We start from the raw sequence: 16,038 nt of genomic DNA on the forward strand, positions 1-16,038 counted from the left end.
CCTGTTATCCAACAGAAGGCTGTGACCATTGGGATTTCCAGATGGGGGAAGTTTGTATATTTTTCCAAATGCTTAGCCAGCCACAGTTTCCAGGGCCAGGAAGCTCAGAGGGACTTCTTATACCAGAGAAAAGGGAGAGGAACAATGGATAAATAGGAGAGAGTTGGAGTCCTGATTACAGGGAACTATAGTGCATTTCAGCACACCAGGCTTGGGGAAGCCAGCCAGCACTCTGTAATCTGGGCTGTGACTCTCTCCTGTTCACCCTTTGCTTCCCTCTGGGGCTTCTCTTTCTCCAGCTGCTGAAGTCCTGCTGAGCACGCCAGCCTCGGGGAAGCCAGCCAGTTCTCTGTAATTGCATAGAGTCGGCTCTGCGGGCTTTGAAGTCTGTGCTCAGAAGAGCTGACCCTGAGAGCAGACTTCAAAGCCTATTGGCTAGTTTCCTGATTATCCAACCCTTGATTATCAAAGGGTTTCAGGTGTCCCCTGAGAGCTTCGGGTAATCAAGGTTACACTGTACAACAGAGAAAAACCAGGAATTCATTGGTTGATCCATAAAACAGAACAGAGGTCTCCTACCTCATTTGTCTCAGTAAATGACACTGCAAATGTAAGTCTAATGCTGCCAGTATATCAGGGTCAGAAAGCTACCGTATGTGCAGTATATCTATAGAGTGCTCATTAATGGGCCTAAGTGCTGGTCTGTACTAGGTTTGAGTGGGAAAGTGTGTTTTTATTTCCATTTGAAATCTATTTACTGGTTTTATGTTCTTATCCTTTGCAGTCATTTTTGTAATGTGTTTCAAGTTGTCTAGGTATCTTAGAAAGAGATTCTGTATGTTTTTTAATCATATAGCTTCAGATGGATAGATCCCTATCTGCAGCCTTTTGGTCACTAAGGCCCAGATCCGCAAAGGTATTTAGGCTCTTAACTTCCATTGATTTAAATGAAAGTTAGGCTCCTAAATATCTTTGCGGATCTGGACCTGAAAGACATAGATTAAATTCAATCCACTGCATAAAGGAAAGAACTTGTCACAACTGGACGTTGCAGACCTGTTTGATGTTCATATGATTTCCTATCAGATTCCACATCTGCTCCCTATGCTGGACCTGTCCCTTTCACTAATGTTGGAGCTTTGTAGGATGTGTACTATGCCCTAAATTCTGTCTGTCTGTCTAGTCGCTCCATAATACTGCTTCCTTTTTATTTTAATTTTGACAAATCTATAAATTAAAATTACAGAGCTGTATTCCTCCATCTTTGGGCCCTGATTCAGGAAATCACCCCTGTTTTTGAAGTGTGTTTAAGCACATGCTTAAATCCCCCTGGAGAAAATGGGATTTAAGCATTTGCTTAGGAGTTAAGCACAAGCTTGAGTGCTCTTCTGAATTGGGGCCCTAGTGAGGCCAATATATTCTAGATTTTTCTTTCTCTTTAATAATTATTAAATCTTTAATCAAATGTGATTAGCTCAAATTCACCCTGTTCTCAGTAGTATAGGCTAGACTAGTGGGACAGACCACACTTCACATGCTGACAGTTGTGTCTCCTCTTTTAGCTTGGCTTGGAGAAGACGTGGCAGATGAATACTTCCTGTGTGGTGGAATGTCCTTTGAACTGTCAGCTTTCTGACTGGTCTCCATGGTCTGAGTGTTCCCAAACATGTGGCCTTACAGGTTAGTCTGTTCTTGGAATATCTTTATGGCTGAGCATTTTTTAAAAATCCAACACAACTAATAGTCTGCCAGGAGTTTGAAGAGTAGTTGGTTAGAATGATAGGGAGCCTAAATCTGGTTTTCCTTTTCCAGGCAAATAGTAGGCTTCATTGAGGCTATACATGGTTAAAGTGAAAAGGATTTGGCCCACACTGGAAAAAAAATTCTGACTCAATAAATAGATATGAGATATGACAAATGATACATGACTTTGCCAGAGGAGATTGACCATACTGGACATATTAAACATAGATGTCCCAGCAATGGGAGATTTAGCTTTACAACTCATTAATATTATTGAGATAAGAAAATCTAAATCATAATACATGGCTCTTGAAAGTTTAACCCACCATAATAACAGTCATCACACACTTCCTCTTTTTTTATACACAGAAAATAGGAGATTTTGCTTTCGAAGAGCTAATATTTTAATTTTATTTTTATATAGAATATAAACACATAATGAAACAAATCACATATAGATACATGCACAAGATGGAAATAGCATATAAATAAAATACAATGTCCATTATTTGTAAAACCTGGAAAACAAAACAAAAAACAAACAAACCTGAACCCAAAGAGGTCAAGCAGGGCATCAATTATTAGAGTGACTAAATAGATAAATAAGTGATAACATAACTTATGAGTATTGGGGACTAATATATACTAAACTGCAAAAGTATGCAATAGTGAGACCAGACATGTTCATATTTTTTCCATAGTTTCTATTAAACAGAGTCATTTTTTTCCATTAATGGAGTAGTAGAGAGCTCACTAAGCCAATCTGTATGTGTGAGGGAGGAATTGCAGATTTACATTTTCGAAAATTAGCTCTTTTGGCCTCTAAAATAGTTACTGCATCCACTTCTTAATGTTAACTGGTAATATCAACTCCTCCAGCGCCCCTAAAATATATAAGCTTGTAGAAAGAACGATAGCAACACTTAAAAAGTTTTTGAGAGAGTACTGACTGTGGCATTCCAGAACACCTCCATTTCTGACAGATGTGTGAAAGGTTGGCATGTGGCCATTAGCATCTCCAACATTAATTGTGTGTTACCAATCTAGCCGTAAACGAACATTGTGGAGTCCAGTAGTACTTTTTAATATCTTTTACTGGAAGAGTTGCAAGGATAAAGAACTTGAAGTATCTTTCACATTAAGCCAGATATCCCCTCAGGTTTCTGTTCAGATAGTAAGGCTAAATTCTTTTCCCCATTTTTCTTTGAGACTGAGACTGAGAGCGTAATGCAAACCTTAAGCCACCTATAAATAATTCCTACAAGGTTTTGTTTCCATGTGTCTTAACATGTTCTTCTAGAAGTGAGAGAGTTGAAACAGACCAATTGTCCCCTATCCTTGCATGAATCCTTGAGCATAGCTGCTGAAAGAAGGAATTGTGAGACAGCGGTAGCTGATATTTGTTACATACGTAATCTAAGGAGGACAGTCTATCATTTTGTATTATATCATTAATTTTTGTTAATCCTTTTTCTATCCCAATTGTCTTAAGCATGGAGTTGGCCTTGATCCTGAGGCATAGGTTATCCCATAGTGGTACAAGAGGAGAATTAGTAAGATCGGATGCTGTAATCATCTTAACGTGTTGCAGGATGCCTTGTGCAGATGCAAAGATTGGACTTTTTCTTAAGGGTATGGGAAGCCTCTTAAGATATGTAAAAGAAGAGAGAGGGAAGCAAATGGCATAGCTAAACTTTCTTCAATCTCAAACCAGCTTGGTTTGTATACCGAGCTACTGGAAGGGAACCACCTTACAACAGGCCAAATTTGGAATGCTAGATAATGTAGGTACAAATCTGGCAACCACATAGTTGCTCAGGATGTGACAAGTGATGCCATTTTTTATCCCATATAAATTGCATCATAGGCCCATTTATTTGAGCAAAAAGCAAAGGAGAGGCTTTGAAAGGCAATAGGCTAATGATATAAATCAATCTTGGGCAGATATTCATTTTGGATATTTCTGTTCTCCTCAGTAAGGGTAGAGGGAGGAGACCCTACCTCTCTACATCCCTGGGCATTTCTTTTAATATGTAGTCCATATTTATAGAAACATATTTGGGAAGATGAGGACAAATGTTAACACCTAAATTAGTTATTTCTTTGCATATCTGAAATGCAAATCACCAGCATTAGAAGATTTTTTTTAAAAGTGGGGGATTAGGTTGAAACTATTCTTCTTCCATTCATGTCTGAATATTGCAGTATATAGATTAGTGGTATGTTATTACTAGGGGGAAATAATTATTGTTATTATTTATTTGTATTGAAGTAGCACCTAGTCAGGAATCAGAACCCCATTGTGCTAGGCACTGTACTCACATAGAACAAAAAGATGGTATGTACTCCAAAGAGCTTATAATGTAAGTATAAAAAACATACAATTAACATTATTAAAAAAATTTCCTGATAACATAGTTAATAATTTTCTACTGTGGTATTTAATTATTTTAAAGTATTTCTATTTTGCTCATCACCACAGTGTCTGAGCCCTTCACATACACATTGTAGGATTTGCAGTAGAAGTGCTTGGAGAGTTTATCATTACTTAGACATTAACAGAACAAGTCAGAGATGGAAACCAGATTTTCAAAAGTGCTCAGCAGCCACAAAGGGGGCCAGATTTTCAAGAGCTCTGCTCCCATGTAGACTCCTAAATGGAGTGGTCATTTTTTGAAAAGCGCTAAGTACCCAGCACTTCCCATTGTTCTGAGTTGGAGCTATTGGTTGCTGAGCTCTGCTGAAAATTTGGTCACAAGTATCTAGGGAAATTTCAGTGTTTTCCTATTAAACATGGGATATGTCTACACTTGGAGCTGGGGGGAAGACGGGGTCATGGTTCTCAGTTCCAGGAGACAGACCCATGCTAGCTCTGATCAAGCTAGTGCACTAAAAATAGAGTGTAGTCATGGCAACATGAGTGGCAAGAGGGCCTAGCCGCCCTGAGTACATACCTGTCAGACCAGTGGCACATATTCACGGCAGCTAGCTGGGAATCACACCTCCAGCTTGAAATGTAAAAATACACATTGTGTATATACGTAGGTAGGTAACTATACCCCCCAAATATATTAAAAATAGCAACATTATTTAAAAATACCTCTTGAGGTTTCATTGCTTTTTATGGATCTTGACGTTCCTAAATATATCTATTTGATGTTGCTAACAGACAGTAAATTGATTTGGACAGGGGAAAAAATCTCATTCTGTATTAAAATAACATCAATTTTAGGTATGTTTCCATACAGTAACAAAGTCTAGAACGTAGAAGGCTGATTAGCTCTCCTTCCATCTTGCACTAACATAGGCCGGTACACTTTTGGAATGGTTTTGCACATAGCAATTGCATCCTGTGCTGGGTTTTCAACTCATGACCCTGAGGTCAGAGTTCACTTTCTTTCCTCTGTGATGCTCCAACTGCAAGAGCTAGGGATGCAAAACTATGAGGATCCACTTGACAAACTTTTTTTCACCTACTTACAGTGAACACAGGAGTAGAAAGGCCAAAAAGGGGGCTCCCTTTCTACAAAAATTGTTGTTTTTGAGATAAAGTTTTGTCCTGAATTGGGACAAAATATCAAAACTCCAAACATTTTCACAGAAAGGGATTTAAAAGAAAAGTTACATTTTGGAACAGCTGAAGTGCAATTTATCAACTTCCCAGCTGTGTTAAGGGAAAACACTTGTCAATTTCACTGAAGTTGACAAGAGGATTGCAGCCCAGCTACCAGAGTGGCAGAGTCCAGCTACTCCACCTCACACCAACCTACACCCTGCCCCCTTCAGCCAGGTCGAGGAACTAGAGATATGCTGCCCATCCCCTAGAGCTAGGGGGAAAGCAGTGTGATTAACTAAAAAAAATTAATCGCGATTAAAAAAAATTAATCACGTTCACTCATAGTTTTAATTGCACTGTTAAACAATAGAATACCAATGGAAATGTATTACATATTTTTGGATGTTTTTCTACATTTTCAAATATATTGATTTCAGTGACGACACAGAATACAAAATGTACTGTGCTCACTTTATATTATTATTTTTATTACAAATATTTGCACTATAAAAATGATAAAAGAAATAGTTTTTTTCAGCTCACCTCATACAAGTACTGTAATGCAATCTCTTTATCGTGAAAGTGCAACTTACAAATGTAAAGGGTTTTTTTTGTTACATAACTGCACTCAAAAACAAAACAATGTAAAACTTTAGAGCCCAAAAGTCCACTCAGGCCTACTTCTTGTTCAGCCAATTGGTAAGACAAACATGTTTGTTTACAATTATGGGAGATAATGCTGCCCGCTTCTTATTTAAAAGTGAGAACAGACATTCACATGGCAGTTTTGTAATCGACATTGCAAGGTATTTACATGCCAGATATGCTAAACATTCATATACCTCTTCATGCTTCAGCCAGCATTCCAGAGGAAATGCTTCCATGCTGATGATGCGCATTAAAAAAATAATGTGTTAGTTAAATTTGTGACTCAGTTCCCTGTGGGAGAATTGTATGCCTTCTGTTCTGTTTTACCCGCATTCTGCCATATATTTCATGTTATAGCAGTCTTCAATGATGACCCAGAACATCTTGTTCATTTAAAGAACACTTTCACTGCAGATTTGACAAAACACAAAGAAGGTACCAATGTGAGATTTATAAAGATAGCTACAGCACTCGACCCAAGGTTTAAGAATCTGAAGTGCCTTCCAAAATCTGAGAGGGACAAGGTGTGGAGCATGTTTTCAGAAGTCTTAAAAGTGCACATTCTGATTTGGAAACTACAGAACCCGAACCACCAAAAAAAGAAGAACAATCTTCTGTTGGTGGCATCTGACTCAGACGATGAAAATGAACATGCATCAGTCTGCACAGCTTTGGATCATTATCAAGCAGAAACCATCATCAGCATGGACACATGTTCTCTGGAATGGTGGTTGAAGCATGAAGGGACATATGAATCTTTAGTGCATCTTGCAACGCCGGCTATAACAGAGCCATGCAAATACCTGTTCTCACTTTCAGGTGACATTATAAACGAGAAGCGGGCAGCATTATCTCCGGCAAATGTCTGAGCAATTGGCTGAACAAAAAGTAGGACTGAGTGGACTCGTAGGCTCTAAAGTTTTACGTTGTTTTATTTTTGAATGCAGTTATTCTTTGTACATAATTCTACACTTGTAAGTTCAACTTTCATGATAAAGATATTGCACTACAGTACTTGTATTAGGTGAATTGAATAATACAATTTCTTTTGTTTTTTAGACTGCAAATATTAGTAATCAAAAATAAATATAAAATGAGCATTGTACACTTTGTATTCTGTGTTGAAATTGAAATCAATATTTGAAAACTGTAGAAAACATCCAAAAATATTTACATACATGGTATTCTATTATTGTTTAACAGTGCGATTAATCGCATGATTAATTGCAATTAATTTTTTAATCTCTTGACAGCCCTAGTTTCATTTAATTTGTACTAGATTTGACTAAGCATTTCATTCTGACGAATTGGCATTTTTCCAAAGAAACTTAGTTATGCAGCTCTGTTCCCATTTTGTGGCCTGGGTGGGGAGGTTTGCTACAGTTCATAGCATAGTCCAGTTAATCTGGGAGCAGGATTTGTCTCTCAAAAGTTAAGGGTACTTGATTCCAAATTCATAATAACAAATTTAATTAAAAATAGACAGATAGGTGAATGGGGGTGGCCCATTTAATCCTGTGAGGTTATGAAGGTAGGTCAGTGTAATGCATTGCAGCACATTACGAATCTACATATATTGGGTACTTAATTTTTAATGTTGTACTCTCTTTGCTTGGTTGTTATTTACTTGTTTTTACAATCCGACACATTTTGGCTCAGTGCATGTATTTATTCGCATTGAAGTTAAAACCCCATGAAAATATGGGTTTAATTGAACTCTTTGGAAATCCCTATCTATAGAGGAGCTACAACCCCCCACTACATCGCACATAAAAAAGTTCTTGTGGCTTCACTGTATCATCTGTCTCAGAAATAAAATCTAATAGTCTGATATTCACCTAAGAGGAAAGAAACAGAATCACCCAAAAGGATGACTAAATACAAAATCTTTTCTTCATTCCATTATATAACTGCTTGAAATAGAATCTAGTCCTCAAACAGGCCTAGGTAGCGTGTCACCCTCCATTGAACAGAAGATTAATGTCAGTTAAACCCCTATTATATTTTAATTTTCTTTAGGTCTGGGTGAAATATCCTCTGTCCCTTGAAAATTCTCCATTATAATAAAGCCCAGGGAGACAAAGAAGATAAGTGGCAAGCTCCTTCTGCTTTTTTGAATGTAGACAATCAGCATCTTGTGAATCTGATACATATCTAAATTTAATACAAGGAAAATGTTGTGGATTAGATACCCATATCATTCCCTCCTAGTAGCACAACTCCAGAACAGTGGAGAACCAAAAGTTCATCTCTCAACAGGGATGCCAAGAACAAAATACCAGATCAGGAAAGGGCACCTGTTTTTTCCCTAGGCGTCTCAACTAGAAAAGTATTATTTATTTATATTCTAGTAGCAACTTGATTTTCTAATCAAGGATCTCATTGTGCTAGGCACAGTACACGCAAATAACAACAAAGAAAGTACATATCTCAGAGTATTTACAATCCACACATCAAACAGGTCACAGCAGGTCTGCTGTGCAGTCCACTGTATTAGGTAAGAATAATGCTAACGTAAAGCTTGTCACAGACTGAAACAGAACCATCTTGATGAGTCAATATATATGACCACCTCAAAGTTGCTTTCTCTCTCTCTTTCTCTCCCTCTCTCTCTTTTAAAGGAAAGATGATACGAAGAAGGACAGTAAATCAGCCTTTCCAGGGTGATGGGAGACCTTGTCCATCTCAGATAGAGCAATTCAAACCCTGCCCGGTAAAACCTTGTTATCGGTGGCAGTATGGCCATTGGGCTGAATGCAAAGTTGAGGTAAAAGATGCAATGGAGATCTGCAATTATTCTGGTCACTGCATCCAGGGATATTTGTGATATGCACACATATAACGTACGAAACATTTTAGCCATTTTATTCAAATCTTTCAATTCAGGAGCATAATAAAGTGGTTACCATTGGACACCATATATGCCAACCAGTTCCACAGTTTGCCCTAGTTATTCCTGTTCTAGGTATAGAGTAAAGCTCTGGTATGTGAGATATAACTATGTGGTAACTTAAACGGTTTGACAGCTGCCTATTTGAGAGAGTGCTCTGTCCAGAAAGGGTTGTCACTTATGATACTGCCACAATTTTAGTCAGTATAAATGCTCAGATTTTAGCTTCCTGGTCCTAAAAAGGAGAGAACCTGCAGAGCATTGTCTGTGAGGGCACTATGGCTCTGGCACTTGCTCCCCTGAAATAGTCTGAATGATTGTCATCTTCTTGCTGGTATTTGGGGAGGGCACTGATGGGGGTTTTGTGGGTGAGTTTGACATGCCAGGGTACAATCCAGACCAGAAGTGGGGGCTTCTGTCACCCCTGCCTTGCAACCTTGGGTGTCTTACAATGTCTTGCTGAAGTAGCTCCCACCTGGGCCGCTCACAAACAGCCTTCCAGCATGCAAGCCACACCCAGAGTGTCTATGGGAAAGTGCAACCTGCCAGCCACACTTGGATTACACTCAGCTTTTAACAGCCTTGGTTATACTGCAGAATGACCCCAACGTGCTCTCAGTCACAGATTTTCCCCAGAAATGTCTCTTGTGCTGCCCAGCCCTCTCCTGCACCGTCCAAATATACTAAATCCATTGTTCCTTTATGGGAATAATATACCCTAGTCTGTTATCTCAAATAGAGTTACCCAGACAGTTTAAGTTAAACACATTGGATTATATAAAACAATAAAACATGTTTATTAACTACAAAGAGAGAGATTTTAAGTGAGTACAAGTAATGAGGCATAAAAGTCAGAAATGGCTACAAGAAGATAAAATGCTTTCTAGTGCCCAACTTAACAAACTGTATTAGATTCAAGCAAAGTTTCTCACCACATGCTTCTAGCAACATTACTGATCAAACTCTTCAGGTCAGGATCCTTCCCTCCCTCAGAGTCTGATGGCTGTTTGCTTTGCCATCTCAGGTACAGAGAATGAGGTGGGCGGGGGGGAGGGGCGTGTCTTAGGGTGTTTGCCCCTTCTTTTCATTGTTCTTTAGTCCCTTTTTCAAAACCAATTCCAGCTGAGAACCAGGAGACAGGCAGTCTGCTGGAGGAAGGATGTTCCCTGCTGGGCTTTTTCACCTGTGTGAGCTGTATATTTTTCTCATCCTCTTTTTTGCTTGATGATTCTGTTTACTGCTTAAATGCAAATTAAGAGAAGCATACACTCCTTTGTTCAAGACAGGTCTGTTTGACCACTTTGGTGCTATGTGAATCTGAATATATATTTTAACATCATACAGGGGAAATTTAGAACTTTATGCATAAAGCTGCTTCACACATTATGCCATTATATTACTGCTCAGCAAGTTATGAGTTTTCAGATGATACCACACAAGGCATATCTTGTACAAAGCATATACAGTAGTGTGTAGGGTGTGAACACGGGTATATTTTGTCCCAGTGAGATATGGTATTTTTATCTTGTTTTGATTTACTGGATGGTTAATTTAATTTTGTTGTGTGTAAATAAGTCATTCTGCTGGAGGTTATTCCTTGTAGAGGACTGCTGCTTTAAATAATAATTATTATTATTATTGATTAATTATTGTTATTATTTCAATTGAAATAATTGGAAAAATACTGATTATTATTTTAATGACATCCACTGTGCTTCCATATAAAAATGACTAGGTCTCTTTCCCGGTCTGAAGCACTGAATGCTACAGGACCTAAATTGGCTTTATTTTTCAAGCCATCAGCATTAAATAAAGTAACAATAATCAGAAAGTCAGATCAACTTTGATTTAACCACTGAAGACTTATTTTTCTCGCCAACATTTGTGCATCCTCTCCCTTTCCAGGATGCTCAGTGTGGAGAGGGGACAAGAGTCAGGAACATTTCATGTGTGGTCTCTGATGGATCCACTGACGATGTTGGCAAAATAGTAGATGAGGAATTCTGTGGAGAAACTGAGCCTATTATTGATGGCAACAAGAAGATGGTACTTGAGGAAACCTGCACCCTTCCTTGTCCAGGTAACAAACTCGTTCAGATATGTGTGTTGCATTTCAAGATTGGTCAACCTGAGATGGCCTACAATAAAAGGAAAAAGACGATTAGACACAGGCTGTGAAGTCTTTACCACATTCACCTATTGAACTAAAGGAATTACCTTTTATCAGTAGTTTCACAAGAGTGACCGTACTTTGTGATACTAATAAACCGGTGACTAGGGAAAGGAATACATGCATTTACAAATGTGTTTAAAATAATGTTTGGCCTAGACTACTCCAGTAGGCATTTTACTTTTGAACAATTGGCACAAAAATCATAAATGTTACTTTACCACACAAGAAATAAAGTGTTAATTGGAATATGAGAAGAATCCATTTCATGGGTATTTAAATAACAGACTGTCCAAAAAACAGAGGGTTTGGTGTTTAAATGTTCTTTTTAAGCATGTGAACAGCTTTTTTTATTAAACTGAGTCAGGGTCTAATACTTTTGTTTGTTTTTAATGGAATTAAGGAAATAGACAAAGGAGGTTTAGTGCTTGTTTAAATAAGGTCACATTGGGGGCCAAGGAATGTTTTTCTGAGAAAATATCATTCTTAGTCCCTCCACTAGCAACAAATGCATGACACTCACATTGACCCAACAGATGTATCTAAAGGCGCTGTTGTGGTTTGTCAGATCTGTGACCCTCATACTAAGAAGGATTAAGAAGAGACCATAACAGCTGTTAAAGATGAACTGCAAAGGTTTTGCTGAAAATTAAAAACTTGTCTGTAAGTTCCAAAAGGGGGGCGGATGGAGCTGTTGTTATTAAAGTAATTAGTGCTGTAGTATTGGAGGTATTGATTAGCTCTTTCCGTTCCCAAGAAATTTCAGATATAGATTTCCTGTTTTCTCTGCCAAAGCACATCTCATCACAATAGCCATTCCATACCAAGCCTGTATCTTCATTGCTTCACAACTCTTTCAAACCTATTCCTTTTGGACTGAAATTTAGTGTGTCTTAGCAACAGTCCAAAGGTGAAATTTTCTAGAAATCTGTTGAGCTGTTTGAGTTCTAAGAGGTGTGTCTACATTTTGCACTCATCTAAAAGTGCAATTAGCTATTTCATTGACATAGCACTTTTCATCCCAAAGAATCCTGCACCACTTCACAAACTATGAGTTTGAAACCGTGAGCAAAAGTCCCATTCACTTGAATGAGAGCAAGCAGACAGCTGATACAGAGCAATAGTTCTCAACCAGGGGTATGTGTAGCCCTGGGGGTACGCAGAGGTCTTTCAGGGGGTACATCAACTCTAGATATTTGCCTACTTTTACAACAGGCTACATAAACAGCACTAGCAAAGTCAGTGCAAACTAAAATTTCATACAGACAATGACTTGCTTACACTGGTCTACATACTATAGCTCCAGTTCTCAAACTGTTGGTGAGTTCATTTCAATGGGATTGCCAGGACCGACATTAGACTTACTGGGGCCCAGGGCAGAAAGCTGGAGCCCAAGCCCTGCTGCGTAGGGCCAAAGCCAAAGCCTGATTTTTTAAGTGAGGTGAAACTTGTAGTACGCAAGGCAAATCAGACTCCTGAAAGGGGCACAGTAGTCCGGAAAGCTTGAGAACCACTGATATAGAGCACTCCACTCGCTAATGTGAAAGGGAGAGATTTTGACCAAGGACGTCACTATTCTTACTACAAGTCTCATTAATGTCAATGCAGAGTAGACACAGCTATGGTTTCCCCAAATTTAAGAAATGTTTTCATTAACAAATTGTGTACTGTCAACACACAGTTCTGCTTTCTAATAGAAAAGCAAAAGACTTAAGTGGTATAAGATACTCCGTTTTGTAATTGATTGATTTTGTTCGTTAAATTTAAGAAACATAGTTGTTCATTGCTCAGCCTTTAAATTTTGCCGAATAATGACCTTTGTTTGAGCAACCTCACGTTTAGCCAAGGAGAATAACTACCCTGTGGGGATGTGCTAATGATACACTCTAACTAAGTTTTCCAAAAATCACTTCCTGCTCTCCTATTATACATACATCAGTTCTTCAATAATTCATTTCTTTACATGATTTCTTAATGTCAGCAAATAAAATGCCTTCATTAACTAGGCATCCGGTCAACATGGTGCTTATTATATTTGTTGTCAGCATAATGTAAGGTAACATGAATTTTTAATGGTCTTTTTGCTGAAATAATTAAAGCTAAAGAGGCTCATTTACAAGTCTCTTTGTGTTTTAATTTTCTAGACATCTTTTACACAGCAATATTAGCAAAACTGTCGTTACACCATGCTTCAGACTTCCTTAAAATATTCGCTACACTGCTGTGAAAATTAATGTTTGTTAGTGTGATTTTATTTCTCAGTCTTGAACCATAAGATAATACCGTGTAGATTCCTACCATCATAGAATTTAGAGAAGATATTTTATATCACCTGTGCCAATCTCATTTCTGACAAGAAATGTTCTCCACAGTAAGAGTTTTTCCCAGTCTACTTCCCTAATACATTTAAATGATAATGGCCTGTTTCCTACAAGTGGAGCAGAATGAGCAAGAATTAACCTTGACTTTCCAACTGGCTATATATACATTGTCTTCTTCTAAGCTTATAGAAAGTGAAGTTTATCATGAAGATAATGTGGAAAAATAGGCTGGAGCACAGCATACCGTGCCTTTCCATTTGTGAAAGGCCAAATGTTGAATGCAGTTTTTGTAAGAGACTGAAAATGAGAGCAACTTAGTATTGCTATGGAAATGCTACAGTTGCTTGGAATGCTTCAGCATAAATAGGGTTTTGTAACACTTCAATTTCCTTGAAGAATCATTTCTTTTGTACAGAAATTAAAATAAGCTGGTGTTCTGTCACCTGTATTTTCATAGGATGAAGGTAAGTGTGGGTCTAAACGGAGAAATATTCTTTACTAATTAATGAGGCAGAGTTAAAAGGCATTATTTGGATCAGAACCTTCTATGGCCTTTACAGGTAGTATTCAGAACTCCCCTGGTATCAACTCTTCAGCTTTGTTACATCATTGTTGTTGGACAGGTGATTGTTACTTGAAAGAGTGGTCAGAATGGAGCCTTTGTCAGCTGACCTGTGTTAATGGAGAAGATCTTGGCTTTGGAGGGATACAAGCCCGATCCCGGGCAGTGATCATTCAGGAATTAGAGAACCAACACCTCTGTCCAGAACAGGCTTTGGAAACAAGATCATGTAATGGTGAGTATCAAAACACAGAAAATAGGCGACCGCTATTTTAATGTAAGATGAATAAGACTTTTTCTTGGCCAAATTTTGGTTGTGAGGTTGAAAAATGTTGCAAATAATAATAATTGTGTGGACAGCTGCTTTGTAATTTCATCCAAAAACGTCACAAATCTATGCCAATCTTCCATTATATTTTAATTGTAGAGTCAATTCTTAAATTTCATGGTATTTTTTTTCAAAATGTCTTTAATTCTTTTTCCTCAATAATTGACTTTCATTTATAGCAAAACTTACTAACCTGCAGTATTTCCGCCTCAATGTTTAACAGAAGTGACAAAACAAAAATTTACTATATTCTCTCATTCTCTTTGTACTATTTTTTTTTTTATTTTATTAATTATCTGACAATAACACCAGTAGGTCCCAACTGTGCTTGCTGCTGTTCCCATTCATTAGAAGAGTCATTCCCCGCCCATAGAGCTGTCAATCTGAATAGGCAAGACAGACAAAGGAGAGAGAAAGGAAGTATTAATGGAGACACAAAGAGAAACTGAAAGATTAAGTGACATGTCCAAGGTCACACAGGAGATCTATGGCAGAGGTGGGGATTCGGCCCAAATCTGCTGAGTAGAGCTGGGTGAATTTTTTTAACTAAGCTTTCTGACAAAAAAGGCAGATTCAGGTCAGCTGAATCATTTCATGAATTCTGCTGAATTTGCCAAACATTTCAACAATTGAAATGAAATATTTGATTTTTCAAGCCCAAACAATTTTTCATATCAAAATTTCCTCCAATTTTATAAAAATTTAAAAAAGCTTGAAAGCAAAAGGATTTGTTTTGGTTTGTGTTGAACCAAATGTTTTGTTTCGTTTAAAAAATTTTTTTTTTTTTACTTTTTGGATCTGACAGAGGACCAAAAGATCAGATTTTGTTTGAGTGCTGGTCCCTATGCCTACATGCTGTGGGTACGCATGCTCTCCATGAGACCAGAAGATTCTTCAAAAGCAGTGTCTGTTGGCCCATGCCTGCACCCTACTCTAAACTGGTCTAAGCTGAGGGTGTAAGGAGCAGCTCGCACTACCAAGCTAAAAACAAACTGTGTAGACAGTGCTAAAGTTGAGGCTAGTGCTGGAGACCAAGCTCTGAAGCCTAGAGGGGCGGGTGGGCTTCAGAACCTGAGCTCCTGCCTGGATCGCAGCATTTACATAACTATTTTTAGTGTGATAGTGTGAGCCCTAGTCTGCTGACCTGGACTGGGATGCTTGCTGCTGTAGCTATGTAGTTGTACCTTAGGCAATTTGGCACACACCAGCTACCTGTGCCTGACCCTGAAGAGGACTGAAAAATTATTTTGTTCCCCCCAGGAGGACAGAATATTTGTTTTCCTACCCTAACTGGAACTCTCTAATAGTCCAGAAAGTCCTCAAGTGAAACAGGTTACCTCAGCCTAGATCCACCCCTTCAGATAAAGATGGAAAGAGACTAGATCTCCTCAGCAGAAAGAACTTTTCATCAGCCAGCCTACTATTCCACATAGCAATTACCAGACATTCATGTTGAAACATGATTTTATTAATTAGCATAAACTGCCAGAATTAGCTGATAAACTGCCACAGAAATGTAGGCCACAATTCCAGGCAATCCTGTACGAAAGGAAACTGGTTGCCAGATCATCGCTCCAGGTGTCACTTGATGTAGTGCACCTGCTCCCTGACAACCTTGGTGGTTATAAGGCAAGCTTCTTGGTTGCAGTCTTCAGGATTCTCCAAGGAGGTAGAAGACCTCTCTTTTGAGGGAAACAACCTGTTTAGTGAGAAACAGATCACTGCTTCAAGGACTCTGCTGTGAAATTCTGCTCATCAGGATATACACCTTGGCACCCTGTAGGAAATACTCTAGGTCATTTCCTCATAGATACTGCCTG

General features: G+C 38.4%; 1 protein-coding gene across 1 annotated transcript in view; it reads left to right on the forward strand.

The window, feature by feature from the left end:
• Positions 1-16,038, forward strand: part of THSD7A (thrombospondin type 1 domain containing 7A) — a 496,216-nt gene that overhangs the window by 462,059 nt on the left and 18,119 nt on the right. Inside the window, exons 22-25 of the mRNA XM_074945848.1 lie at positions 1,563-1,680; positions 8,569-8,714; positions 10,743-10,917; positions 13,952-14,125. Coding sequence (XP_074801949.1) covers positions 1,563-1,680; positions 8,569-8,714; positions 10,743-10,917; positions 13,952-14,125 — 613 coding nt within the window. The remainder of the gene's footprint in view (positions 1-1,562; positions 1,681-8,568; positions 8,715-10,742; positions 10,918-13,951; positions 14,126-16,038) is intronic.

The sequence above is a fragment of the Natator depressus genome, chromosome 2 (assembly GCF_965152275.1).
Source record: "Natator depressus isolate rNatDep1 chromosome 2, rNatDep2.hap1, whole genome shotgun sequence".
Taxonomy (NCBI): domain Eukaryota; kingdom Metazoa; phylum Chordata; order Testudines; family Cheloniidae; genus Natator; species Natator depressus.